Source organism: Colletes latitarsis, chromosome 1 (assembly GCF_051014445.1).
Source record: "Colletes latitarsis isolate SP2378_abdomen chromosome 1, iyColLati1, whole genome shotgun sequence".
NCBI lineage: Eukaryota > Metazoa > Arthropoda > Insecta > Hymenoptera > Colletidae > Colletes > Colletes latitarsis.
The window spans coordinates 48,954,356-48,980,964 of NC_135134.1; the positions used below are offsets into that span (position 1 = coordinate 48,954,356).

The window sequence follows — 26,609 nt, forward strand, 5'->3', positions numbered from 1 at the left end:
AATATTGATAGATAAATATATTTATTTTGTATATTACGATGTACTCAATATGGAATAAAATTTAGCTTCAACGCAATAATCGAGTAACGTGTTTGTATGATAACAAATTGAGTCATTTTGATTACTATATATGTATGTAGCCGATACATCGAAATTTGCATATATTAATTATTTCGTTAAGTGAACTTTAATATGTATTAATATTGTATTGATAGATACTTTTAATATTTTAATAATGCATAAATTGATGTTACTGAAAATCATTGTATAGATTATAGCAGGAATACGTATCGAAAACTACAAAATCTTCGTATCTACGGTACCATCTACTCATTATTTCGAATGTACGGAAATCGTTGCATACCAATACGTAAATAAATCAATCAGGTGAAAGACTATATACAATATATTTAAGCATAGTATTACGTCATCAGTAGAATATACTTTCACTATCAAATATCAGCCATATGTAAGTTGTGCGTACGATTTACGAACAGTACCATCTGAATATCATTAAATTTATCAATAGCTAACGAAATATTCATTATGCTTAAAATGTATTTACTTATATTTCATATTTTACTATTTTATGGTATCACCGAATAAACTAATTATCAAGTCTGTACATAGTTATTTAGTAATCAATAAGACTTTGTAGTTGGTAACTATGAATAGCGGTCTAAGATACACGTTTGCTTGTATGGTATAATTTTTTAGTGTATGCCCATGAAAAAACGGCTTCTATTATATCAATTGTAAGATTGTAACACTAGTAACGATTGGTGACGACCACGTGTGGGTTGAAAGTGTTAGTAAATTATATGTCTAGAAAAATATTATTGTATAAATAATTTTTCAAAATTACAAGACATGTCCGACCTATTTAGCAGTAGCTCATCTTTTCAAGATGATAAGTCTAGTAAAGAAGTGGACAATGAATTACAAGAATTTCTTATGGCTGAAAAGCAAAAAGCACAATTTCAAGCTCAGGTGATTTCTTTATTATAAAACAAATTGTAAATAATTAGACGTTGATTAGCTAATAAATCTGTTAAAATACTTTAGAACTTATTGTAAATTATGTAGAAGTTCAATTTTGTATTCAATACACGTACATTGAATACTATTTTCAGGTTAAAATTTTTCAATTCAAAATGTACATTTGTGAAATAGTAAACACATAGAAGTTATATTATCAGTATCAATTAAAAACCGTAACAGTTTGTCCATACATTTTTAGATTCACGAATTCAATGACTTTTGTTGGGAAAAATGTGTGGATAAACCAGGAAGCAAATTGGACAGTCGGACAGAAACATGTTTGACCAATTGTGTTGATAGGTTTATAGATGTTTCTCTTTTAATCACAAATCGTTTTGCACAACTCTTGCAAAAATCTGCAGGAAGTATGTAAATTGTTATTCATAAAGTATTTGTATTGTTAATGTAGAACATTGAAAATAAAATTATTTTTATGTGTTTATGTAACACAAAAACATTTAATTTTTAAACTGCAAATGAAAATGTATTTAATATTGGACTAATAACAATTATCTTTTTTTTCAACAAAATTATTCTTCAAATTTATTTATACAAAAAATTCAATTTATATGTTACACTTTACAAAATGTACATCCGAACATATGTATAATTGTAAAATTTGTTTAATTCCTTTAAGAATTATATGAAAAACATAGTACATTATAACATTGATGTCACAATAAATACATTCTTAATTCTGTGAATGTCTATGCATTTTAATATAATTATATTAGATGTGCATAACAACCTAGCAATATAATAGTTATTGCAAGCATAAATGCATTTGATTTTAGATGAACTAGAAATTCACATAAAAAATTGTTCATATGCAAAAAATGTAAAAAAAATAATTGATGATAAAATACCAAGACAGAATTGGAATGAATGTTTAATGTGTATCTAACATTAAATACTATATTCTCTTTAATTTGTTCCTAGGAAATTAATAAAAGTGCATTTGGTTTACAATTTGTTTACACTACATAACATATGCATTAAAATAATAACAATGTGTCTCATCCCAAAAATTTTGGATAGCAACTTTTATACTGTAGTAATTATATAACAAAATATAGTAATTGAAGTTGCATATCCATTTTGATATTGTTTTGCCTATATAGCACTTAACTGTATACTACATTACTGTTGAACATCAATTGGCAATGAGTATTTCCAAACAGTATTAGTATGATTGTATACAATTTTTTTTTCTCTTTTCTTTTTTTTTTTTTTTAATCTGGTTTTATATGATCAGATACACACTGGTCTTTGAGGAAGACACATGTTGTAAAATGCATCTTTTTTCCAAAAATCTTTTGTTTTCCATCCACACCAACCTTTGTTTATTATTGTTGGTAAATGTTCTGGACCTGTATAATGTGGATCTAAAATTAAGAATTTTACATCCCCAGTAATTTGATCATAGTTGATCCCTAAAATTGTGTGAGCTAATACACCACCACCTAGAATATATTTAAAAATTTAATTTAACAAATATAGGAAGACATTTTACATAAAAACAGGAGAAAAGTTATGTACCAATCATTACTGGTGTACCCTGTGTTTGAAAATGATATAACAAATTAGTAGCTAATGTTGAAACTTCTTCACCTGTAGATGCACAGAGTACTTTAACAGTGATACCTAACAGAGTTTCTAGCACAAAACCTACTTCTGTTGAACCAATCCACTGTTTACTATTAATGAAATTTGAAGGTTTATCTCCTATATCAACCAAACATTTTTGTATTGTATAATGAGAAGGTATTGGTATTTTGGTATAACCTTGTAATCTACAAGAACCAAAATACTGTTACTCACAATTTCATGTGAAGTACTATAAATTAATTAACTAGTTGAATTTTGATATTACCGGTACCAAGAGATAATCGTTTGTAGAGACCTGTACGCGCATCCCCACCCATTATCATCAAAATTATCTTGCATATAATGATGATATGCATATAAACCTTGTACAATGCTAATTTTTCGAGTACTATTCACTACATCTGTTCAAAAATTTCTAATGTATAAAACAATATACAAATTGTTAAATTAATGTAATCCACAATATTAAATACATGCCATCGTTTTGTAAAATTGCTTCATGAGGATTTATAAGCATATTATCTGCTTGTGACTCATTATAAAATTTTACAGCGTTTCCATAGCGGAAATACGGTCTAGTCATATCTAAGTTTAAAATTTTATGTAAATCTTCACGGTATGGCACTGTAATTAAATTTAAATTAACTTTAGGTAAAAACCAATTTCGGATATTCTTCCGAATGCCTTTCGTGGCCGATCTTCGCATTAAGGCTGGAAACAGACGAGCGATTTTTACTATTGTGACATCGCAGCGATTCTATGTTTTAATTGCAAAACAAGGGAAAATATAGCTCGTCTGTTTCTAACCTAATAGCCAGGCCTAACATAATTTGATATATGACATCTATTCTTTCTGCCTTCTAACCTCTTTCAATTTTATATCGAACAACCGCGCGTACCATTTAGAAGAACAAAAATCCCCATTTCAAATATATGAACTTTTGCATTAATTATATAGAATAATGAGAAATCATGAAAAATCTTACTTGTTTCTTTGTCAGTGTGATCTCTTGGATAGACTACTGTAAGTAAATGTCCAAAACCTTGAGGTCTGAAGTGTATGGGTAGTGGCAGTTTTATAGACTGTTCAGATTTTTTAAGCTGATCCTCAAAACATTTTTCTATTAACTTAATATTTCGACACATAGATTCTACCAATATCCCATATAAATCTGCTGAATTTGTATTAAGATTGACCAATGATAATGTGTCAATAGCTAGATTACACTCCAAACTGTCGAATGGTCCTAATTATGAATATTAAATTTTGAGTTTTATAATTTGTCAATTAAATACATTAACACAGTAACTATAATTTCCTGACAATAAATATTATAATACATACGTTTTACATACTGGAATACCGGAGCATAATTATTATGTTCCTCAGAAAGTTTATCTCTGGATATTTTTAAAAGTATGTTAGCATTTACAGCATCCTGTTGAATTTAATAAAATAAATATAATTTTCAAGAAAATAGAGAAACACGGAACACAACAAAAAATATGAAAATATATACCACAACTCCTGCTGGTCGAATAATGCCTTTTTTTACATTTGTAGTTCCTTCATGATATACAGAAATGTCTAAGAGTTCCCTCAAAGATGTATCTTTTAAGTTAGTATCATTATTGAAAAGAAATGCATTTTTTGATGGAAACTGAAATCCTATTTTTCCTGATGCAATCTGCTAAGAAAGAATTACTTGCTACATAAGGAATTTAATGTTAGTTTAATAATGTTCATGATAGAATATTAATAACTTACATTTTTTCTAGTTTCTTCTAATACATCCATTATGTTACCATTTTGAGCAATTAAAGGCAAGCTTCCTCTTATTCTAATGTACATAAATTCTTGACGAATGTCATTTTCATTAATGGTTTTTACATCATTAATAGCTTCAAGTTTTTGATGAATATAAAAATATGTTTCTATCTTTAAATTGTGGTGTGAATATTTCAGAAGTAATGGATTATCTGTGATGTCAATATCCTAAATAATTTTAAATATGTAAACTTCATATTGGTTTTCTTATCACTATAAGAAGACTTGTAATAATCTTACTTGAAATGTATCTGGAAGTTTTTCTTCACATTCACCAACATGCAAAATACCACAGAGATATACTTCTGCTGGCATGTGTAATTGCAATGTTGTATGATTTACAGTAGCTTCAATGTCATCCAATATATTTATACTAAATGTTAATACTGTTAAGGTATTATTGTACATGACACCATACAGGTGACCTGCCACACAGTCCTTTACATTTTTCAATCGCTAAAAAATTATATATGTTTAAAGTTATTATAATTTGCAGTACTACGCAAACGATTTGTTTAAAAAATATAGTAAGTTTAAACACGTATAATAATTACCTCTACAACGTTAGATAAAATTCGCAATTGCGGTGCCATTTTAGCAATCTGATTATAAATAATGTTTTTACATAAATTTATTCACGATCAAATGTACTCGATCGCCATATGGTAAGGATTAATTCAAAAAGCACATTACAACAAAGTCATCTATGCGAAAACTATGCGAAACACACCAAATATTTGAGTACACATGTATGTACACACAAGTGTTGTATATATAGATGGCAATTTAGTTATATTTGACACATTTACAAAATGACGGCAAGGATTATTCCAAGTCGAGAATAATAAAAAGCATAGAATGACGTTCTTAACTTTATCAGTCAATTTTAGAACACGTCCATCTGTCAGATCTTTTTACTAGAACCCGATAGTAATATTGTAATGTTGGTATTACAAAAGTTACTAGTGCTCTGTCGTGGATTAACTTCAAGTTCTTGTTTCTCGTAGATCAAGATGTTCTTCACTCGGGTCGTGTGTAGCAAAATGGCCGCTCGACCAAAGTGAGTGTGACGTTTCGCGAGGTGATTATATTGTTGTTTCGTGTGGTTTCTATGAATATTTGTTCATGTGACATAGTGGTATTGTGCTTCCTGTGTTTATCCGCAGGCCCGCCAAGAAAATTCGTGTATACGACAAGGTGAGTACCACATTTTCGACGTATTCGCGCGCAGGATAAAACTGTTGCAGTACTGTTACACGTTAAAACATTTCCAGTCTTGTTCTTCTAAGATATTCTTTCTTTAAATACACCATGAAATGACAGACACACGATCATTCTACCGAATGAACGCAATTGTCTTTTGAATTGTGCGAATGGTTAAATTCGATCGGAGATTAGATTTAAAGTTGTTACTCTCTCTTTTGAGTTAAAAGTGGGCGTTATTTAAATGACACTGGCAGTTGCATTCTAAGAGCACCGAATGACAGAGAAATAATGGGTTTTATTGCGTTTCCTACTATTCCATATTGGCAGTCGGTGACATTATCGCGCCTCACTTTTTGGCACGTAGAGTTCCGCAAAAAGTATCACATGTATGCACAGAATCTATCTCCTATCCGATACAAGAGGATTGTCGAGGCTGCAGGATGTCTAGGAACTGGCTTTCAATTTTGACTTTCAACAATTCAGACGATCGCGATTTAGGAAAATAACTAAAGTTTTTCTTTCCATTTAGATCTTGTTATTTGTTTTCGTACCGTCGTTAGACCAAATATCTTTTCGCAGATTATATTATGCAATATATGTAGACCTTTATCACCAATCATCAAGACAGAGCGAAAGGATTCGTTACTTCAAACTTAGCATATATGTATAAACGTCAAACATGCTACGTAAGTTATAGTTATGTAATGCACTATATTAATACGGTAATAACGTTGGCATTTAATTCTCAAGTATATTTCATAAGTATAAATAATATTTCAGGGTAAAGTAATAAACGCAGCGTAACGGAAACTAGTACGGTCGAGGCGAGTACGAAATCATTGCATTGTATTCGAGGCCCAAAGGAAAAAGATGTTCCCTGTCACATCAATCGTCCGTCGAATTATCTAAACGTTTTCAAAGCTATTTCATCGGTACGTTCGACGCAGGCCGTCGGTGAGCAATAATCGAGGCGCGTCGAGACACACACGTGTCCTTTGCATTTCAATTTTCCCGCCACAGTTTTTCTATCCTTCGGTTCGCCTTTTTCGGCCTATCTCCGCGTACTCGGCGCAATATTTTCTACCCACGTGAAAAGAACAGAGACACAGGGATGAGACCTCGCGCGAATGATTAATACGCTTCCGAGGCGAAGCGAAATAGCTCATGCGAACTCGAGCAATTAGCAATTGGCTAATTATACGGTTAACGAACGGTACAAGGCATCCTCGTCGAATAATTCAGTCACAATGCATAATTGCACGCTGTAAATGGGCCGCTCTTCCTCCTTGAATATTTTTCCACGTGTGCCGCGCGAACGGAACCGCGTACTGGATGAAAAACGTAGTCGACGGTTTGCGTCTTCTCGTTGTGGATTTGCGGCCGAACCCACGATTCTCTCACGCGTGTTTCTTACCTAATTAATTCGGCCTTAAGCAGTGCTCTGAAGCAGAGTGAGAGGGAACGACCGCAACCTTGCGCTGAATGTTACAAGACGCTTGCGCGCCCAATGATCAAACGCCATCATCGGTCTCACTATTCCCTATTGCAAAAAATAATACTGGAGGCGAGTACCTTTTAACCCTCGTACAGAGAATGTTGGGTCATTTTGACCCAGGCAAAGCTGTTTCCCTATTCTTCGTTCAAGTTTGATCCATTGTTTACTCGAAGGAAATGGAAAATACAGAAATATTTTCAACTTATTTCACCACCCTTATCAAATAATCATCCCTTCGCCAGTTTTACTACGAATAAAACACTCTGTGATCGTTGACGTTATTGTCAACGTAGAATGTTATCAGACTAATTGTTCAATTGAAGTTATATATATCTCTTATCATATGATAATGGTATAATCAACGAAATTGACTTAATTTGCATCACAGATATCGGTCCAGTTTTTGTATTTAATTACGATAGTGTACGAATGATTTGTAAACATCTAATAGTAGCAAGTACGAAAGTAATGAACTAATTACATTTCTGCTTACATCGTGTCCAAGATATCGAAGAAAGTTGTTTCTTTACTTTTTTTCATTTGATAAGAAATTTAAAATACATTTATCGCTTATAAATAATGCACAGTAAATTATATATAAATTTACTTAAGTCAGTTAAATACGTTATTACGATATAAATTTTGTTCTGTGTTGACTATAGAAGATGCTGCATTCGATCAGAGGAATATAAACGTTACCAGCGCGCAAAATGTAAAGTAAACATCTACATTATCTTTCACGTTATACTGGTTTATTCCTTTATCTACACAGTTAATACCCAAGGCAGCTTTATCTGTTCCGTTACAAATATTCAAATTTTACGACGTACGTTAACTCCTATATTACTTTGCCCGATAAATGATACTGAGATATCGTTGTTTGTTGCCTTCATCGTAGGCTGCAACTATTTTCGCTTTGTTCGGTATTTTAATTAGCAATTGAGCGTCTCTGTGAAACGCTAGGTCTCGTCTATAGTTAGTCTCATTAAATTCGTTACGACACGCTCGCATCCCACTCTTCGTTACTATTTAAAAACACGTTAGTCAGCGGCCGCAATTTTTTGAAATTTCTAAAAAGGAATTCCGCGGAGCTGCGGAACGACTCGAAGGAGGGCGAGTATCGTTTGCAAGATTTATCGTGTGTGACGAGATTGATTTCTCCGTGGAAGAATTCTACAACTTTGATCGAGTGCTCTTCTTCGAGCAGTTGAACGTTAAACCGACGAACGTTTATTTAGATTTAATGACAGCGTTACGGCAGTAGACTGCTTCTTTTATGAATATTATTATTGCAATGTTCATTTCGTCTCTTGTTATCATTATACTCGCTTGATTATTCAGATAAAATTGATCCAGATTAGATTAAGATTTTGACGATTTCTTGTACGGGTTTATACATTTTTGTAATATGTGGTTGTTAATAATAATAATAATAGGTTCGCTTTTATCACTGTTTCAGAGGGTCATATACCCGGAGGATGGACAATCAATTTGAAGTATAGGTAATATCTCGAGTATTTCGTAGGATAATAAATTCTTCTGTACACACGGTGTCCCGGTAATCGTGGTGCAACCAGGAAAGCGGTGATTCTACTTGAATAAATAAATCAAAAACGTAGAATAAAATGTTTTCCTATGAGGTCTTTTTGAGATAATTGAATTTGAAAATTGATCGGATACGCGTGCTATTGAATACGATTTGTCAAGCGCGTCTGTCCATTACTTGCTATTTCTACATATACCGATGACCAGTCGTATTCTATTGCACGCGTATCCGATGAATTTTCCAAGTAAATGTTCTCGAAAACAAAGCATCGTACAAAATGATTTTCATTCTTCTTTTTCGACTTATTTTTTCACGTTAAATTATCCCCTTTCCGGTTGTACTATGATTGCTGGCAGATCTTGTATAAAAGAGACATAAAAACATTCAGTACAACACCTGTTATCTGGACAGTTTGATTCTGCAAATGTTGGCTACCTAATTCTTGGTTATCCGGATATGCATCAGATACTCTCGCATTAGAGACGTGAAAATAGCTTCACTTAAATAGTCGCATGGATATTATCCTATTACCGATTTATCACGCGTTATTATTACATTTGTCTGGAAAATCGATGTTCTACTGTACTGTGTCGTGTAATCTAGTAACTAAATAATAATATTGTTTCTGATACGGTGAAGGTGTAATCTTTCTTCAAATAATAATTCTAACGCTGTGACTAATGGAAATTAATGTGTTATCATCGTTTCATGTACAACGCAAAAATAAAATGTGTTCAATATCCATTGACGAATGGAACAGTTATATGGAAATAATTTAACATATTTATGTAAACATTCATGTATTGCGTTATAATAAAAAAATTAGTGGAGATGAAGAAGAAATTTAAACTATTTACATCAGTATTAGTCATTGATCTGCTTCTCGACGTATTCTGTTTATCGGATTTACCATTTAAACTCATTAATACTTAGCAGTCTCTTCGGGATTGCCCGAGGCACGGAATTATCGAAACAATGACAAGAATGTGTTCATAATGAGATAATAAAAGATGTATTTTATCACGAAGGTATCACGATTTTATGGATTAAAGTGTTATGTTGTGCTGCATATGAATTTTCAATGAAGTTAATTAATTCCAAAAGTCAAGGACTCTTTATCGTTTCGCAGATTATTTCAGTAGAGAAGCGATAGATCTTACGTTCTGAGGTTGGAATGCTAAATTTCCGTACTGCGTGTTTGTAATTATGATTGCATCTTTGCATCGTGCACTTTATCCTGACTGTCACAAACGTCAAGAATTTCTAATTAATACGAGCATCCATTGATTTCAATGTAGATTTCTGAGAACACTGGAAATGAATAATTTCAAAAAACTTATTAATTGGACTCTGTGGTAAGGTTTAGTTTACAAAATTTCTGAACTCTTCTATTATCTTGCGTCGCAGTAATTATCCTATAAATTGTAAATTCTGAAGGATCGCGATTAGGCCGTAAGAATTAAGCGTTGATTTGTCTCTAAAAGGCATCTCGAGGAGCCAGCGTGTAATCCATCATGGATTAAGATAAGATTCATCGCGTAAAGCCAGATGCACATATTCGAGATTCAGCGAATACTGAATATGCGAAGACTGTCCACGTAAATATAGTGGTTTATATCTTTAAAGCTATCAAGCAACCGCGCCGTAAATAATAAACATATAATCGAAAAGCGCCGTGTTAGCAAAGCACTTTAAAGCGAGGTTTGCGTATAAAAGGCTCGGTAATTTTCTTAAATAAATATCTTCCATTGTTTTGCAAATATTGATAATTAATGTTACGTTTTTCTATTGATATACCGTTTGAGAACTGTCCTCGTCGATCGACGAAATTTCTTCGCGACTCTGAGGAGCATAGATCGTCGTTATAGCGAAGCTTCCGGTGTTTTAATATCGGAGGCCCTCCTCATTAGTAAAATTTAATGACTTACCCGGTCGTCTCGCGGTAAATTCTCGACGAGTTTCCGGAGATTGCTCTCTTGAAACTATAATTACTCCGTTGGAACAAGAAGCGTCTTTATAAGTCATGTGGACCGTGTTGCGACGCGTCCCGATATTACGTATTTGCGAATCAATGGGCTTTTTGATAGCTTGCAGCACAATAAAACCTTTCTTCGTCTCCTGTTTTGTTCCCTTTCACCCTGGAAGCTTGATCAATCTTCGAACATTGGCGCGTCAGTCCGCGGCGGATATTTTTCTGGGTCACGTAATACTTTCTTTACGCTTTGCGACCAAGTTTGCGTGCCGCCATCAATACCGATTCCAACTTGTCTCGTGCGAATCGTGTTACGTCGCCATTATACAGACAGTTAGAAAGGTAGTTCTAGTTAACGATTGTTGGAACAGCGTATAATTGCTCCTTGTTTGATTTTCATCTTCAAAATTGGTAATGAAAGCGTGGTCGATTATGGTAATTTTTTCCAGTCTGTTTGGTTCGCGCACCAGATCGCTGGCAAGTTAGGCTTGTTTCGGAGCAACGGTTCGTGCACGAAGTTAACACGTTCACTGCCATGATGCCGCTTGGATGCCACTGTTCGTATTTTTCACGAATAAACCATTCTTTTACCGTTCTCTCGAACGCCCATCAATTATTTACGAGTAAGCGAGAGTTAACTCGTTAAGAACTTAAAAATGTTCAATAATATAACAATCATAATAATAGAAAAGGCAGTCACGACTCTTTTACGGATGCTTGTACGTGCCTGAAAGTGTTTTTGTTACAAACGTGACAAAATTTATAAGTAATGTTGGGACGGTAGACGTGACTCATTCCAGCCACGCGAATATTTCAGCCGAGTCGGGTATTCGAATACCTTCGTTACTCGTGTGGTTTGAAGAAATCGAGTGCTTTCCAATTGTGACTGTCGATACATGTTTGTACAGCTTTTTTCAATAATGGAAAACTTTTGGTTCGATACGAGCGTACAAAAATATAATTTTGCCAGACCCAGACCAGAAGTCTTCTACCTGCTGTGGAGATTTTCAGTTCGAATTTTTAGGGAGTGCACGGAAGCCTCGCTACCGGCAGCAAAGTGCAAAATGTTCCTCGAGGGCAAAAATCAGTTCTACGCGGGTTGCTCTTATTCTATTCGTTCCGTGGCTTTGTTCGCGGCGTGTCGTTACTTTTACCATGGAAAAAGTGTGTCCGTTTACTTCGGGTAAGAAATCGTAAATGCGTGCGGACCGTGTGTAACGCGGTAACGCCAGATGGAAAACGGCGGGTCACGGTACAGTAACGTGTACTGTTAAAGAGAAACACACCAGAGCAAATCTGTCGAGCGTGCTCTTTGCTCCCGGGCTTCTTCTCTTCTTTTTCTCTACCAGCTGCGTCTTCCCTCGCGTGCCGGGGATATTAATAGTACCCGGTTACGAGACATCGGTGCGAATAAGCTTTGCATAAATTACGCAAAAACGGGTGGCCCCGTGGCTCGACGAAAATTTTCGTCGCCCATCGCGTACGCGATCTACCTACGCCCGGTTAACATAAATTCACGCTGCCTCGTCGACGACGCATAATCATCGAGACCCGCCGGAAATACGCGGCACCTTTCATCGATCCGATTTTCCAAACGACTGTTTTCCTCGCCGGGAAATCGTTTTCGGTTCACCGTGTCGTTTCGAACCGCTACTTGAACGCAGGATGCATGCATTCGGCGCTCTTGGTCTCATTGTTCGGCCCTTTACGACTAACAGGGATACAATAGATCCCCGTGTACCTATTTTGGAACACCCATTGTGTTCCGTCCTTCCTGTTGTATGAAAATTTCGAGATAATTTAATTTGAAAAGCCGAGTTTCTGTGGCCCGTCTGTCCAGTGGCCACTGTTTCTACTGTTCGTCCGAGACAAGTTGGCTAGCGTCTTCACTTTAGCGATATTAAACTAGAGTGGGGATCTAGGCATCAATCAGACCCGCATTTCTTTCGCTAGCCAACTTTTCACGGACGCACAGTACTTACGAAGTTCAACTGGTGCTCTATAAATTTTGTCGAAACAAATATAACAAGTATGTACATCAGAAGGAAAACGGCAGAATTCTATTAAAATCATCTTGATAATGCTCGAAAGAATTAATTTTCTATACTTCGTGACTCTATAAATAAAGTACGTATAAATGGGTTTCGTTTCGAACAATTTCGAGTGTATCGCGCGTTACGTAGAAACTCGTACGTTTACGAAAGCGACAGTGGCGAATAAATCTTCTTGGCGAAGAATCGCATCGAATCGCATAAAAAGCTAGCGTGAAAACACAAGTGTCTTCTGCGATGATTTAGAGTGGAATTCGCTCGATGGAATAAACCGCGCCGTTGCCGCATTGTAACGGTACTCTTGTTCTCGATTACTATAATTAAGACAAGTCTCTCCCGTGATAACGTGTACGAGTTGATAACTTTTAATTACCATGAATTACGGATTCAATTAGTTCGCGCGGCGTTACAGGTTTATCCTTTATCCGGTCGCGGATCGGACCGACTATGTCGCGTTTCGCAGCGTTCGTTTGTCGCTTCGTCTCGATGCTTAGGTGCTGGCATTGCGATTTTCTTCTTTTCTTTTTTCTTTCTCGCGGGTTGATATCTTTAGACGCGAGGAACGGGCGGGGCACCTTGTGGTTTTCCTCGGAGGGGTAGGAAACGAGAGTCTCGAACCTCGTGAGACGCCCGTACTATGTACGTGTACGATTTTCACGCTCGATATTTGCGACGGTTTGTTTCCCGTTCTCGTAATTGATCCCTGGGCCCTCCGAAATTGATCAATTTCCTCGCGAGACGACTATCGAGTTACGCGGGAACCAATTCTATCATGAAAATGCATTTTACGAACGAACAGGCGGACTTCGTAACGTGAATCGTCGCTAAGAACAATTTTTCTAGCTTCGTACAGTGATTTGCAGAAGATGGAGAATAGATAATGCCCCTCTCTCGACAAAATTTTTCCGATGTTCGTTGAAATATAAAATCCAAATACAATTGTTTTATTTGCGTCGATTATTCATATAAGGAAAGTCCTTAACATCTGCAAAATCCCACACTGAGGTTAAGAATAAAACAATGAAGCAGGAAAAGAGAATACGTTACTTCTTTGCAGATCGTAGCTTCGACAACAGTACGAGAAGTGTTCGATAAAATTTCTATTCGTTCGCTGCGAAATATTTTATTCTTTTCTAACATATCCTTCGTTCTCTCGAGTTGAAATTCTTAGTTCACGAAACGCGTTAAGCGCGTTTGCAAGATGGTGAATTAAATATATTAAGTTCGTTCGCTAGTCTGAACTTATATCCGTTTCTTCGACTTTTAGGCCGAGATGAGGCCTATTTCGACCCGCACGTAGCCTGTTCAACCTACTCTAGCGATGCTCGGATAACACCTACACTCAGCCTCTACGAGCTATCCACAAGGTGACTCATTTTATTCTCTAAATGCATGTAACGCAGAAAGTATGTCGTATCGAAGAAATCGCTTCTCCATCTTATCAGCACAATTTTGCATTCATGCTTTTTATCGTAATCAAAAATCGTGAAATAAAATTATAAATTTTTGTTATAAACTTCCTGAAAGATGGACAAGATGTAACCGCACAAAAGAGAGGTTCTTGAGTAACACTGCGGAATGGTTAAAAAAAGAAATAGAATTTCAAAATTCTATATCATCATCGTCGTCGGCAGTCGTCGGGTGTCGTCGGGTGTGTCGAAAATTTATGAAATCGAGGATCCGTGCTTTCCACGCATCCGGTTTTACGCGCCGTATAATAGGTTCCTGAGCATCATTGTGCGCAGCCCTCTGATATTTCCCATCGGAATCCAGAATCGACCGAGCGACTTTGTAAATAAACCATCGTGCGGAACGTTAAAAATGAACGCTTCGCTGATGCTGGAAATTGCGCGTTTCCACGGGCGCATCGTATAATCGAATAATTCATCGTTCAAGCAGGTCGCGTTACCTGTCTTTCGTCCCTTCGTACGGCGAGCCACCTGAGTCGCTGATGCATGCAATCACCGTCCCCGAATTTCCGTTTGCTCGTTACTAATTACCATGACTAACAAGGTACAGCTGTCCAAGACACAGATTCGGGGGTTGGATCTCGCGAGAAATACTCGAGGGCTTTAGGGTCTTTCCCTCGCGTATAATTCCGTGCAACGTGCGATTCACGTTGGTTTATTGTTAGAAGAAATTTTACCTTTGAGTGTACGAAAAAGTATTCATCATGGCAAACACGCGCAGATCGATTAATTAAGGGGCTTTTTGTCCGTAATATAACTATTCGACTTGTTTTATTTTTAGACCCGTAAATAAATTCGAATAAATTTCGTCGAAAACGAAACGATTTTTCTCAAGTTCTCATTATAAATTGAAATGTCCCAAGGTACGAGGCGTGTTGCATTCAGCCATAAAAGCACTCGGATAAAAGACATTTTAAATTCAACGTAACGTTTCGCGAGAAAGCTCGACTCGCCGCGAACGAGTACTTTATATTCGAAATTCCAAAAGCGGACGAAAAAAATGTGGTCATTTATGCTTACGTAACACCCATTCTCGTATTAGTATGTTCGACTGCAGCTATACATTTTTGCGTGACATAACGTACTCGTCATAGACACCGATCAAGGATAAACTCCAGTTGAATTATTCAATATTTGTTCGTGCAACGGATTTAGTTTCACTGGTGCGTCCGATTATACAGGATGTTTGGCCACCCCTGGGAAAAATTTTAATGGGAGATTCTAGAGGTCAAAATAAGACGAAAATCAAGAATACCAATTTGTTGATTGATGCTTCGTTAAAAAGTTATTAACGTTTAAAGTTTCGCCTGTATTTTTAAGAATTATAAGTATGAAAGTATTTTTTTCTCGAAAGTACATAGGACTTCGAGGGTGTGTCTATTCACCAAAAATGATTGTAATTGTCCTCCGCAATCAAAACTAATTTTTTCAGAATGATTTGAAATTTTTTAATAACTTTTTAACGAAGCCTTAGACAAGATGATATTCTTCATTTTCGTCTTATTTTGGCCTCTAGAATTTCCCATTAAAATTTTTCGCAGGGGTGGGCGAACACCCTGTATACCAGGGGGGGGGGGGGCGAGAGAACAGGAGTACAGTTTTTCACGAAAATTCGTCGCCAACCGAAATGTAAACGAACAATTTTCTTAAAGTTAGAGTACGCTGTTATTGAACGTGTTTTTAAAATAAAAGAATGAAAAATTCAAAAGTTTATGGCGTTTGGCCAGAGAAAAACGTAGTATATTGACTTCAAAATTGATCGAAATGTAGTCACATTTATTGCGATACGATGACATGTATTACACACGGCAATTATTGTCTAATTGCGATGGAATCAAAATCGTAAATCTCTAAAGCGTGCAGTAGCTGTTTAATTATTATGTAGTTACCATGTCACTGCAGTTCAATTACCGTGCAATTACATGTAATCGTATCGTGCCGGATGTAATCAGGTTACATTTTGTACTCTGACTGAGTTATTAGCAACGATCGTTCAAGCGTACAATTATATTAATTTTGACTCGTTTAATATGAAGTACAAATTGTTTTTTATAAGGTGAAATTATGAACGATTTTCTGAACAAAGCTGATTACCAGTAGCTTTATATTTCTTCTGGTCATTGATCTACTTTTTAACCTATTGATCACCTATAATTTGTAAAACTCATCTCACTCGCTCCGTTCAATGAAACATAATCTATTCATGATTATTTTAACGCGTTTATCACAAGAAGCACCAAGAATTTCAACGAGGGAAGTTTTTTAGGTAGTCGACAAGAATGGCGTCGGAGTCTAAAAGGTATATTTTGAATCGTTCGATCGGAACTTCCCGGTTCTGTTTTCAAGTTTCCAGCGTAAACTTTCAATTTCGTAAATTGCGATGCATTCTTGCGCGCAGTGATCGGTTCGTTTAACGTTATGTCCGTCGAACGAGAGACGATTATCGGGAATTACAGGAATTTCCTCTCGCAGCGACTAATAAACCGTGAAAAAAAGAATACGGGGATTAAGGACGTCGTGAATCTGAATGGGCAGAGCAAAGGAGAACGGGCAGGGCATGTTGTTTCAAGTGGTGCTGGGATTAAAAGCGGGGGTTTATCCGTTTCCCAGCCGTTTCGAAAATATACTGGCGTGATTCATCTTTCACGAACGTCCGTCTATCGGTGTCTAGCGCATTATAATGCCGACGGAATGAACGGATGGTGTTGTATGCGTTGGAACAATAGCCACTTAAACTAACAGGCTTATTAAATGCTCACCTTAGTCCGCGGATGCAGGATTAAATATGGCGCAGACTGTATGCACTGCGGTCGTTCTGCTTCATAAATTTTTATTAAGACACGTTTCTCGTTGTATTTTTGTACATGTTCTCACCTTTCGAGGGGGGCACTTAATTTGGCATGAAATATCGCATCGAAGGAAAGCGTATCGCGACGAGTCACGAAGCCGAACATCGTCAGTTTCAATTTTACTTTTGTTTTGATCCTCGAATAATTAATTTTAAAATATTAATTTGTCATTTTTATAAGTCGAACTGTGGCTCGGTTTATTCTTTGAGCTTCAAACATTTGAATCAATAGAATTGAAATAGAACGGATACTAGAACCGTAATCAATATAGAACCGAAATAAAATCGATATCTCACATTTTAAGCGACCGTCGCTGTATAATGGATCGCTTCCTCTTTGCTTGCCCATTAAATTAAGAGTACGTAATAAAACGTTCGTCGAGTCGAATCGATCGCGCAGCGAATTTGTCCGACTCGTGTCGCGCTTCCTTTCATCTCTCGAACGCAGTTTTTGTAACTGAAACTTATCAAGAATGTTTTGGAGCAGCATTTACCGCGAGCGTGCTTTAGATATCTGGTTTCTCGAGTAACGCTCATAAAGATCTACTCCATCGTGGGGGACTTGGTCCGAGAGGGCATGTGGTTCCAACGTTGATTTTGTCTTTGAGACACACGATAGCCGTGATCTTTTTTACTCCTTCGTCTGCATATCAGTTGACGATACATCTCGTTTCGCGTTAATGTGGATCGCACACTATATTGCGTCTTAACCTAAGCGCGTTACGTTTGATTAGCCTCGTTGTAAAAGTGTGTCAATATCCGAACGAATACCCGCATTCCCGCATGGTTGTTACGTTTCTGGAAACTTGGGATTTCCTTAAAACAGTTTGTCGATAATATTCGATTTTTAGTACGCGTGAAACTGTCGTCGTTGAAGCGATCAAAGTTTGTTCGAATCGAAGAATGGAAATTTAAATGTTCGTTGCAGTATTCCCTCGTTAACTGATTGAATTTTTCCCTCGACCACTGAACCGGTTTCACTCTCATCACTGTGTTCGTTTATATATAAACGTTTCCCATTCTTTTGTCTCTCGTTGGGAATCTGCTAATTGGTCTCTAAACAGAATTTATTCAAATGAAATAATGCGTTTAAATAAATCTTCTTTACTCCATTTCTAAAATTCGATATTTTGTCTAAATAGAGAAAGAATAACTAGCAGCCACGTACGTTACGGATCAAACGAGGAGAAATAAGTATTTTTCTCGTAAATTAATACATTTAGAGCCGAGAGTGTGTTATGTATTTGATTGTCCTAACTTCGTTGCGACTCAGTCTCCTTACTCAGAATACACGTTACACGGTGTGCGTCACGCAATTGCACTGACCTTCAGTTTCGTTCGAAGATAGAAAAGAATGATAGAGACCGAAGTTAAATGGTATAACAAGGTCTATATTCGTATGACCTCGCTTAAAAAAAAAACTGCGTCCATGCACCTGCAAAGTGCAATTGCATTTTTCTTTTTAAACGGAACCACATAGTTTCGTCATTTTATGTGTTAAGTTTGTTAATTTGTGTCCGTCATAAAGAGGATTAAGCGCAGTATTAGTTTCTCGAACACTTGAGGTGCTTTTGTGCGCAGAATATCGAGGAGAATCGATCAAAAAACAAGTGCAGTTGTGCTTTGCATATGTATCGATGTACATCTGCAAAAACTAAGGTCATAGGAAAATAGTACTCGTTATACTATTCAAATGTTTTCTCTGTCATTATTTTCCATATTCAACGAAACAGGAAGTAAGATAGATACCAATTGCATGACGCATCCAGTAAAAATCCATTGCAATATCAATTTTCACGAAGCTGTGTTCTTTATTGCTTATCATTCGTAATTGTAGATTTACATATTTTTATCAAAGAACATTCACGAAATGTCATCCCCGTTTGATGAAACTTTGCAGTATCGTAGAACGGCCAAAAGGATACTGATTTTTTTACATATTTTCAAATTATGATTTTTTAAAATCCTCTTCCATAAAATTGAAAGGCGTGACGTTGGAAGTTAGTTTCGTTCTCTAAACTCGAGTTACCTTGGCCGAAAAAAAATATATTTTTGGCTGTTCTACGAACCTGCGTAGATTCATCGGGACTGGAGTGGGGGAGTGTAGGTTACAGTTCGCGGATGTTCCTTGTAAGTGGTAATGGACTATTAATGAAGCCAAACGATGTCGGTGACCGACGGGGCGGCGAAACGTGTTACAAAGTGACTAATTGAACGTAGGACGTAACAATACTTAAACAGATGTTGTCGTTTGCAGGTTCGCAAAGGCCACCGCGGGAGTTGCGATGCCAACGTATCACAATGCGGGTGGCGGATACCCGAATGTGTCAGCGCCAGCGCGGCAAGCAAAGCTCGATGGCAATCAAAATCACCATACGATCCCCTCAAACGTAACGTCCCATCCCCTTCTACAAAACACACCGCAACACAACGTTCCTTCCAACTTGTCTGCAAGTAACATTCCGTCCCATCCAGTATCACCGACAATGACTACGCATCCGAACGTCACCGCTCCAAACATAACCAGTCACATGAACGCCGGTACGCCTCCGGTAATCCTCACTTCGAACGTCACAAATCCTAGCAATCCCGCTGCGTTATCGGCGAATCCGAGGCACGAGGTCAAACTGAACGCTATGCCGTACGTATTTGTTCCTTGACGCGTTGATAACAGATCGCTCTTTAGCCATAGATCGCTATTTTTATTTTCTGAATTTTGTTTGTATCACCCATCAGAATGGTAGCGATACACAAATAATTCCTGTACAACGTGCATATCAACCATCCAAACCGATTCTTTTTATCGATAGATGTAGTTGTATTAACTGAGAGAACTTTTACAATTACAGAACGATAGCGACTTCACAAAATAAACCACTGTTCGTACAGAAAATATTGCTGGGGTCATGAAACACACCTGTGTATCATCCCAGGGTCAATTATTAATTAGGATTTCTGGCGGGACGCTTCTTTATATTGTGCGGGACACTATTGTTCCACGGAACACAGTATGGGAACCGTTGTTTTATGTACTTTTCCACGTTAAACTTCAAGGCTCGTGCGTCACATCTTCCAGTTATCCGATCGAGCTCATATTGCACAGGAATTATATCTTTATGTATCGAAATCATTCTACAAGGGAGTGGGATGAGGTTAAAAAAGATTCTATAGTTTATACTATAATTTAAATATACCTTTGAAAGCTTTATTTTAATAATGTTTTTAACTATTTGACTTTGGCTCTCTTTCGGCGTAATACTCCTGATACGTACGTAATTGTTTGATAATGCTATGAATCATATGCGGTAAAACGTTTAAGGATGTAAGATATCAGTAAATAGATAAAATAAAACTATGAATATAAATGTAGTGAAAGCGTTAAAGGAAATGTAACGTTTCCCTTTTGCCAGGACAATATTTACGCGCGAATTTATTTATTTTGACGAAAGAATCTTTCCTCAAAATTAATGTAACAAATAAACTAATAAATTTGTTAAGAAATTCTGAAAGAATGTATGGAGATTTTTTTGACCCAGTGTATAATCACGTACTGTCAGGAAACTTCTTCAATTTTACAAAGATAATTTGCTAAAAATGTTAGGAGGGGGTAATAATTTTTCTTTTCAGAAAAAAGAGTGCATCAGTATAAAAAGTTCGAGAACCGCTGCAATGAGATATTCTATACGTTAAAAATATTCTTTGAAATCTCAACAAGTATAACCTTGGAATGAGTAATCTGCTAATCATAATATTTACCCTTTCGGAGCAAATTTATTGTTCAAAGAAACCGGAGATTTTTGAGGTGATAACGTGAGATGCCTCACTCGGTACAATACTGATGCTCTCGATAACTACAGAATACAATGTCGCTCAAAACTTTTAGGACAATTATATTGTCTCGCAAAAATATGCTAAGCACCTGTTCAATAACACAGCTTAAATTTATTTTTAAACGTTTCACGCTGCTATCTAAATCGGATTAGTTCTTAAGACGGATCTAAGCTAAGTTTCGAAGATCCTCAACGAAGATTTCGAATACACCTTCAACGAGTGAAAGTAAATCGATCGTTCTCGTTTCAAATAACCTACATTAAACGTACGCGTGCGACTATTGTATAAAAAAAAAATAATAAAAAATCGGTAGTCTACGTCGGGGACTGAAGTTTCGTTAAAACGATCAGGCGATCCTAAGGCTTTTGAGCGGCAGTGTACGTTTCAAGATCCAAAGATTCTCACCTCGATCGTTTCACGTCGACCAGATGAAACGTTACACGCCCTACAATCACCTTGGTCACCGTATTGCAGATGGTTCCACGGGAAAATATCGCGGGAAACTGCCGAGAGATTGTTGCGACCGAGAGAAGACGGTCTGTTCCTAGTCCGGGAGTCGACGAATTTCCCCGGTGACTATACCTTGTGCGTGTGCTACCAAGGCCGCGTGCAACACTACAGAGTGAAATACAAGAACAATCAATTGACCATCGACGACGAGGAGTTCTTCGAGAACCTGGCGTTGCTGGTCGAACATTACGAGCAGGACGCCGACGGATTGTGCACGCAGTTGACGAAGTCGTTGCCGAAACAGGGTAAGCAGGACTTCTGCGTGGACCCGAAGGCGTTCATGGAGGCAGGCTGGGTGATACAGACCCACGAGTTAGAGCTGAGGGAGTGCATCGGCAAGGGGGAGTTCGGCGACGTCCTGTTGGGCGTTTATAGAGGCGAGAGGGTCGCCGTCAAGATGCTGAAGGACAACAGCGAGGCTGCGCAAAGGTTTCTGGCCGAAGCGAGCCTGATGACGTCGCTGATCCACGACAATTTGGTCAAGCTGCTCGGTCTTGTTTTCAATAATCAACACATGTACCTGGTTACCGAATATATGAGCAAAGGGTCCTTGGTGGATTACTTGAGATCACGGGGGAGATTGCACGTTTCCAAGAAGGATCAGATCAACTTCGCGTAGTACGTAGCCAATGCTTCTACTTGCCCGTTTACGAGGAACAGAGTTGGGCAAAATACGATCTGATTAAAGAAAATATAATCAGATTACGTATTGCCCGCGCTCTGACGCGGAACGATTGTAAATACAGGTGCCTTCCGTTCTGTTTCAGCGACACGTGCGCTGGCATGGCGTATTTGGAGTCCAGGCACGTAGTGCACAGAGATCTGGCCGCGAGGAACGTTCTCGTCGCGGAGGACAACTCTGCCAAAGTGTCCGACTTCGGGCTGGCACGGGACGAGAACTTTTCCCTCGAGGGCGGCAAGCTGCCCATCAAATGGACCGCACCAGAGGCTTTAAAGCAGAATGTAAGTACTCGATGTACACGTATAACGTAGAGATAACTAAAGTCCGGCGAACGAAACCGTCCACTTGGGAAGATCTTCGGAAGAGTTTGAAAAGACAGTACACCATTCGTTAAACGGGCTTTTGTTGAATGGTGTTTGCATTTCGGGGCACGTAGAACCAAGTTTCGTATCGGTAGAATGCAAAATAATATCAAAAATATAAATCAAGTTTGTTCTCCAAGGGTAAAACTTGTGACTGTGCTCGACAATAAAAGTAACGACGAGACTAAGAGAATCTCTTGTTTCTTATTCCTGAAACCCTTTCCCCCAGTCGAATTGATTTTTTCGCTCGACGGATCGATAGTTTATCACTTTCGATTTCGCGCGGGTCGCATATGTCTCACTCTGCACTTTTCGTTCACTGTATTTTACATTTAAAGTTTGAGTCCCTTCTCATTGTCAGCTTTTTGCCAAATATCGCGGCACTCGTGAACGTAATTGAAAATTTCTGTTTCCAGAAGTTTTCAAATAAGTCTGATATGTGGAGTTTTGGAATACTCTTATGGGAAATCTATTCCTTCGGACGTGTACCTTATCCACGAATTGTGAGTACCATATTTAGATTTACTCTTTCTTGAGTATTCTGTTTCGTTCTTCACAATGGCGGCCTCTTTGCCCTGATTTCAGCCATTAGCCGACGTTGTAAAGTGCGTGGAAAAAGGATACAAAATGGAGCCACCAGATGGTTGTCCGCACGAAGTTTACGATATTATGAGACAAGTACGTATGATAGTATCCACTTAAAGAATATAATTGTGCTGGTCAATTATAAGTAATCGAATGATCTTTGTTAGGCATGGGACTTACAACCTGAAAAGCGACCTACTTTTTACGATATAAAATTAGTGTTGGATCAACTGAAAGCTGAATACACCAAAGGTGTGAATTAAAAGAATGCTACTTATTATTCTTAGACTCGATGTAGAAAAGACAAAATGCGGAATCGGCGTTTCCGAAACGATACATTTTTTGCGATCATGGAGCTGAGGTAGCTCCAAATACTTTCTATAGAGAATGCAATGTTTTTTATTGTACAAAAGTAGTGTCCTCATCGCTTATATTTATTATTACTTTAATTTCTTAAAGATGGAGTCTGTTTAATTTTTCTTTTTTTTTTGTGTGTATATGAGAATATGTTGCACATACATTAATCTACGTCAATCGTGCCTTTGGCCAAGTTGAAGTTCACGAATAAAGAAAAAAGAAATTCAACTTGTACATCCGAAATTCAGGTAGCACTTGGGAGAAAATTCATAATTTAATTTCTTTTATGTGACATATTTGTCTATTACTTAATTTCTTTTATAGTCACGTTTCGTTGGAGGGGAGTACAACAATTTTCACAAAGCTGCGTAAACGACGCGGTTTTTTTTTACATAATTTTCGTCGTGTTAAGACTCGAGAAATGTTTCCAGGTGTAAGAAGCGCCTTACAGTGAACTGAATTTAAAGAAAAAAACAAAATAATTAGTCTCTATGGATATCTACTATACAGTAATCTTTTCGACTTATACTTGTAAGGTTGGATATTAGAATTTTTTCACTTACGTGTAACAGTAGAAATGGGGGGAAAAAATTAGATATTTTTACCGTCAGCGGTTCGGGAGATCTTCATACCTATTCGAGAGCAGCTAATTGTAGATCGCAAGTACTTGTTAGTTATATAAGTTCTTTAATCAAAGATTCGTCATAGTAAAGTATTAATTTTTAACTAAATTATTGCAACCATTATATACGGATTTATTTAAGTTGTCCCGCGAGATATTTGACTATATATATATAAATATATATATTAGTAGTGTAAATGTATCTGTAAATACTTTTGTACATATCCGACTATCGCGAAAGGAATATTTGGAGTAAAGTTGATACTGGTTAGGAGACTTAATATCGAGAATTGTCCATAATTTTGTTCGTAGTTTTTAAGATGACTAATTTACACAGCGATCAAATGTCCATATACAATTGCACCACGTAACGCAATGATAGACAACTCAGATATATTAAATATATAAATATATATATTTAAAGTAATTAAATCTTAGACTTTCGTGTTATTGCATCTTTCTTCTGTAATATAGGAGCCCATGACTTATTTAATACTTTTCCAACAGTTATAACGGACTAAGAATATTTATTCATAGAGTTTAGAGAGATCCCAATGAAATGGAAAAGTGAAAAAAGTATTCTAAGGTGAAATTTCCCGTGTTATTGGAAAAATTGTAAATTGGTGTAGATCGGTATAAAGTTTCTCGTTTTCGAGCGAAAATATTTATTCAAATTCGCGTTTGAATGGTGCACGTTTTAAATTTTGTTATAGTCGTATATACTTGAAGACTTGTTGGAAAATGAAAATGGCAATGTGCGTTGCTATTGATGGTCTTGTCATCTCACATAATATAGTTACAGATTGGGAATCAGCTGTGACAGGTTATTGACACCGAGAATACTAGAGGACAGGTAAAATATAGACTAGAATGAGATGACTACAAATAGTTTGCCCGTTAAGAAACGCGGTGATTTGTACTTTGATAGAAACAGGTTTGATTTTGAACACGTTTCTATAATCGAATCAAATTCCACTGGTCGTTTCAAACTATCAAACGATCTTATTTCAAAATGGCGAGGATAACGGAGTAACTTCAAGTGGTCAGGTAATTTTGATCCGATTGTAGTTTGAAAGTAGCAGCAGGCAGCTGTATAAGTATGTAGCGTATATATGTATAAGCGTATAGTCCGTTAATAACTTCGATGGAATATTATTATGTAACATAATGTATATGGCTCTAATCAGTACCTAACGTTTTCGACGATTTTTCATAGCCTCCATTTTTGCGTTACGAAGTTTTTGCGATTCGTGTGCAAATACATCACTCCTGAACACTTGCGTTCAGGAATTAATCCATAATCTAACGTCAACGCTGCCCTTGCTTCACATTTCTTACGTTTTCTACGCTAACTATCGAAATCTTATTTCGTTATATCCTTATAGGCAGCATCGTGTTACGAGTGTGGTGTGTTGACAATGGTTACTTCATATTGTCCTGTGTAATCCAGCATGTACACGCGAGTCTTTGTTACACAACGGCGTTATAGTCTTCTGAATGTGACCAGTGTGTTGAATTTGTTTATTTTTTACTTACGTAAAATCTATTATAGGATGTAAGAAATTTAATATATATATATATTGAATAACAAATTACACGGTAACCATGGATCGTGCGAGTTAACTATACCTACGATGTATGGGTGTATCTGATCGGACACGTTCAACAGATTGCGTCGAATGACTGAATGAATGCGATTGAAAAAATGGACGCGAGACGAGTTACGTTAAGGATTTTCAGTTTGGCCTCCAAAATCCGATCTGTACGATTCCGAGAGTGTTCAAATAGTTCGACTACGGTCGCGTTGTTACTACGCTATAATTCTAAAGATTCTCAGTAGGCAGGCTACTAGCGATAACTAAACTGGTTCAAACGGCCAGATATAATAACAGTTAACGAAGTGAATTAATGGATAATAAAGAAGAAGACGAAGAAGAAGAAGGTACACTGCATTTGCTCATCGGTTGTAATTATTTCCGACTACGAGACAAATGTGTGACTCACGTATCGACAATGTTCTTCAAACGTCTACTGACATACAGGCTGTTTTACAAAATATGGACATAATCTCATACATTCGACGCATAACAGTAATAATAAAGAAAGTTTATACAAACGTTTGTCGTAACTGATTTTGTCTTCGAGATGTATCTGTTTTCACATTACAGTTATTCATCTACTAGTCCCTCGACTATAAGATATTTAAGTTACTTAAGAATAGTGGGATTAGGTCATCAGCAGTCAATTGATTTTATGCTAACTTGCACAAATTTTATAAATATTCATGGTTCATGGGATGTCATACATAAGGGTTTAAATTACTTCGCAAGATTATTGAAACAGTATGAATGTTTATAAGTCGAATGCAGAGCCAGGTAGGATAAATGTTTGCACTAACTCTTTTTATTATCTCAGCGTGTTGAATTAATTTTCGTTACGTCCACATGTTGCAAAACACTCTGTCCAAATGCACACATACGAAGTTTGCGCTGTAATTACTACTGGGTCTTCCAAAAAGCCACCCAGCGGTTAAAAATACTTTCGATGTTCGGAGACATGATTTCGAAACAAAACGATTCGTTGAAGAGAATTTCAT

General features: G+C 36.8%; 3 protein-coding genes across 14 annotated transcripts; 2 read left to right on the top strand and 1 right to left on the bottom strand.

Moving 5' to 3' along the window:
• The first annotated feature begins 646 nt into the window (after positions 1-646).
• On the top strand, positions 647-1,629 carry Tim8 (translocase of inner membrane 8). Of its 2 annotated transcripts, none has more exons than XM_076771382.1 (2): positions 647-990; positions 1,134-1,254. In XM_076771382.1, exons 1-2 carry the CDS (start codon positions 871-873, stop codon positions 1,182-1,184), a joined length of 171 nt encoding a protein of 56 aa, XP_076627497.1. In that variant the 5' UTR covers positions 647-870; the 3' UTR covers positions 1,185-1,254. The 2 variants fall into 2 exon arrangements, with proteins under 2 accessions (XP_076627497.1, XP_076627487.1); XM_076771372.1 differs by having other exon boundaries at positions 695-990; positions 1,241-1,629.
• Positions 1,630-1,833: 204 nt separating this feature from the next.
• Positions 1,834-5,309, bottom strand: Ufsp2 (UFM1 specific peptidase 2). Of its 3 annotated transcripts, XR_013080160.1 has the most exons (11): positions 5,032-5,309; positions 4,718-4,933; positions 4,418-4,645; positions 4,170-4,340; positions 3,995-4,088; positions 3,636-3,896; positions 3,127-3,273; positions 2,915-3,050; positions 2,714-2,834; positions 2,581-2,652; positions 2,365-2,504 (listed from the first exon to the last, which is right to left on the bottom strand). XR_013080160.1 is itself a non-coding variant. In XM_076771254.1 (10 exons), the coding sequence occupies exons 1-10, from the start codon at positions 5,068-5,070 to the stop codon at positions 2,293-2,295; spliced, it is 1,758 nt and encodes a 585-aa protein (XP_076627369.1). In that variant the 5' UTR covers positions 5,071-5,309; the 3' UTR covers positions 1,834-2,292. The 3 variants fall into 3 exon arrangements, 2 of the variants coding, with proteins under 2 accessions (XP_076627369.1, XP_076627379.1); XM_076771254.1 differs by having other exon boundaries at positions 1,834-2,504; positions 2,581-2,834; XM_076771264.1 differs by having other exon boundaries at positions 1,839-2,504; positions 2,581-2,834; positions 4,170-4,337; positions 5,032-5,308.
• A 159-nt stretch (positions 5,310-5,468) lies between these two features.
• Positions 5,469-23,972, top strand: LOC143344820 (tyrosine-protein kinase CSK). 9 transcript variants are annotated; one of them, XM_076771349.1, is made up of 11 exons: positions 5,574-5,674; positions 6,213-6,369; positions 6,464-6,615; positions 8,638-8,680; positions 14,015-14,114; positions 19,322-19,705; positions 21,370-22,023; positions 22,173-22,368; positions 22,866-22,952; positions 23,035-23,127; positions 23,202-23,972. In XM_076771349.1, the coding sequence occupies exons 6-11, from the start codon at positions 19,350-19,352 to the stop codon at positions 23,295-23,297; spliced, it is 1,482 nt and encodes a 493-aa protein (XP_076627464.1). In that variant the 5' UTR covers positions 5,574-5,674; positions 6,213-6,369; positions 6,464-6,615; positions 8,638-8,680; positions 14,015-14,114; positions 19,322-19,349; the 3' UTR covers positions 23,298-23,972. The 9 variants fall into 9 exon arrangements, with proteins under 9 accessions (XP_076627407.1, XP_076627398.1, XP_076627427.1 ...); XM_076771330.1 differs by lacking the exon at positions 14,015-14,114 and having other exon boundaries at positions 5,543-5,674; positions 6,263-6,369; positions 6,464-6,637; XM_076771321.1 differs by lacking the exon at positions 14,015-14,114 and having other exon boundaries at positions 6,464-6,637.
• The last annotated feature ends 2,637 nt before the right edge of the window (positions 23,973-26,609 follow it).

What these genes read in the sequence shown, in the direction of transcription:
- Tim8 (XM_076771372.1), top strand. Translation starts at nt 871, where the DNA reads ATGTCCGACCTATTTAGCAGTAGCTCATCTTTTCAAGATGATAAGTCT. An exon ending in AAGCACAATTTCAAGCTCAG is followed by an intron (nt 991 to 1,240) that starts GTGATTTCTTTA and finishes ATACATTTTTAG; the next exon opens with ATTCACGAATTCAATGACTT.
- Ufsp2 (XM_076771254.1), bottom strand. Translation starts at nt 5,070, where the DNA reads ATGGCACCGCAATTGCGAATTTTATCTAACGTTGTAGAG. An exon ending in TTTTATCTAACGTTGTAGAG is followed by an intron (nt 4,934 to 5,031) that starts GTAATTATTATA and finishes ATAATTTTTTAG; the next exon opens with CGATTGAAAAATGTAAAGGA. An exon ending in GGTATTCCAGTATGTAAAAC is followed by an intron (nt 3,897 to 3,994) that starts GTATGTATTATA and finishes ATTCATAATTAG; the next exon opens with GACCATTCGACAGTTTGGAG.
- LOC143344820 (XM_076771283.1), top strand. Translation starts at nt 5,589, where the DNA reads ATGAATATTTGTTCATGTGACATAGTGGTATTGTGCTTCCTGTGTTTA. An exon ending in CAGAGGCTTTAAAGCAGAAT is followed by an intron (nt 22,369 to 22,865) that starts GTAAGTACTCGA and finishes TTCTGTTTCCAG; the next exon opens with AAGTTTTCAAATAAGTCTGA. An exon ending in GTGTACCTTATCCACGAATT is followed by an intron (nt 22,953 to 23,034) that starts GTGAGTACCATA and finishes CCCTGATTTCAG; the next exon opens with CCATTAGCCGACGTTGTAAA.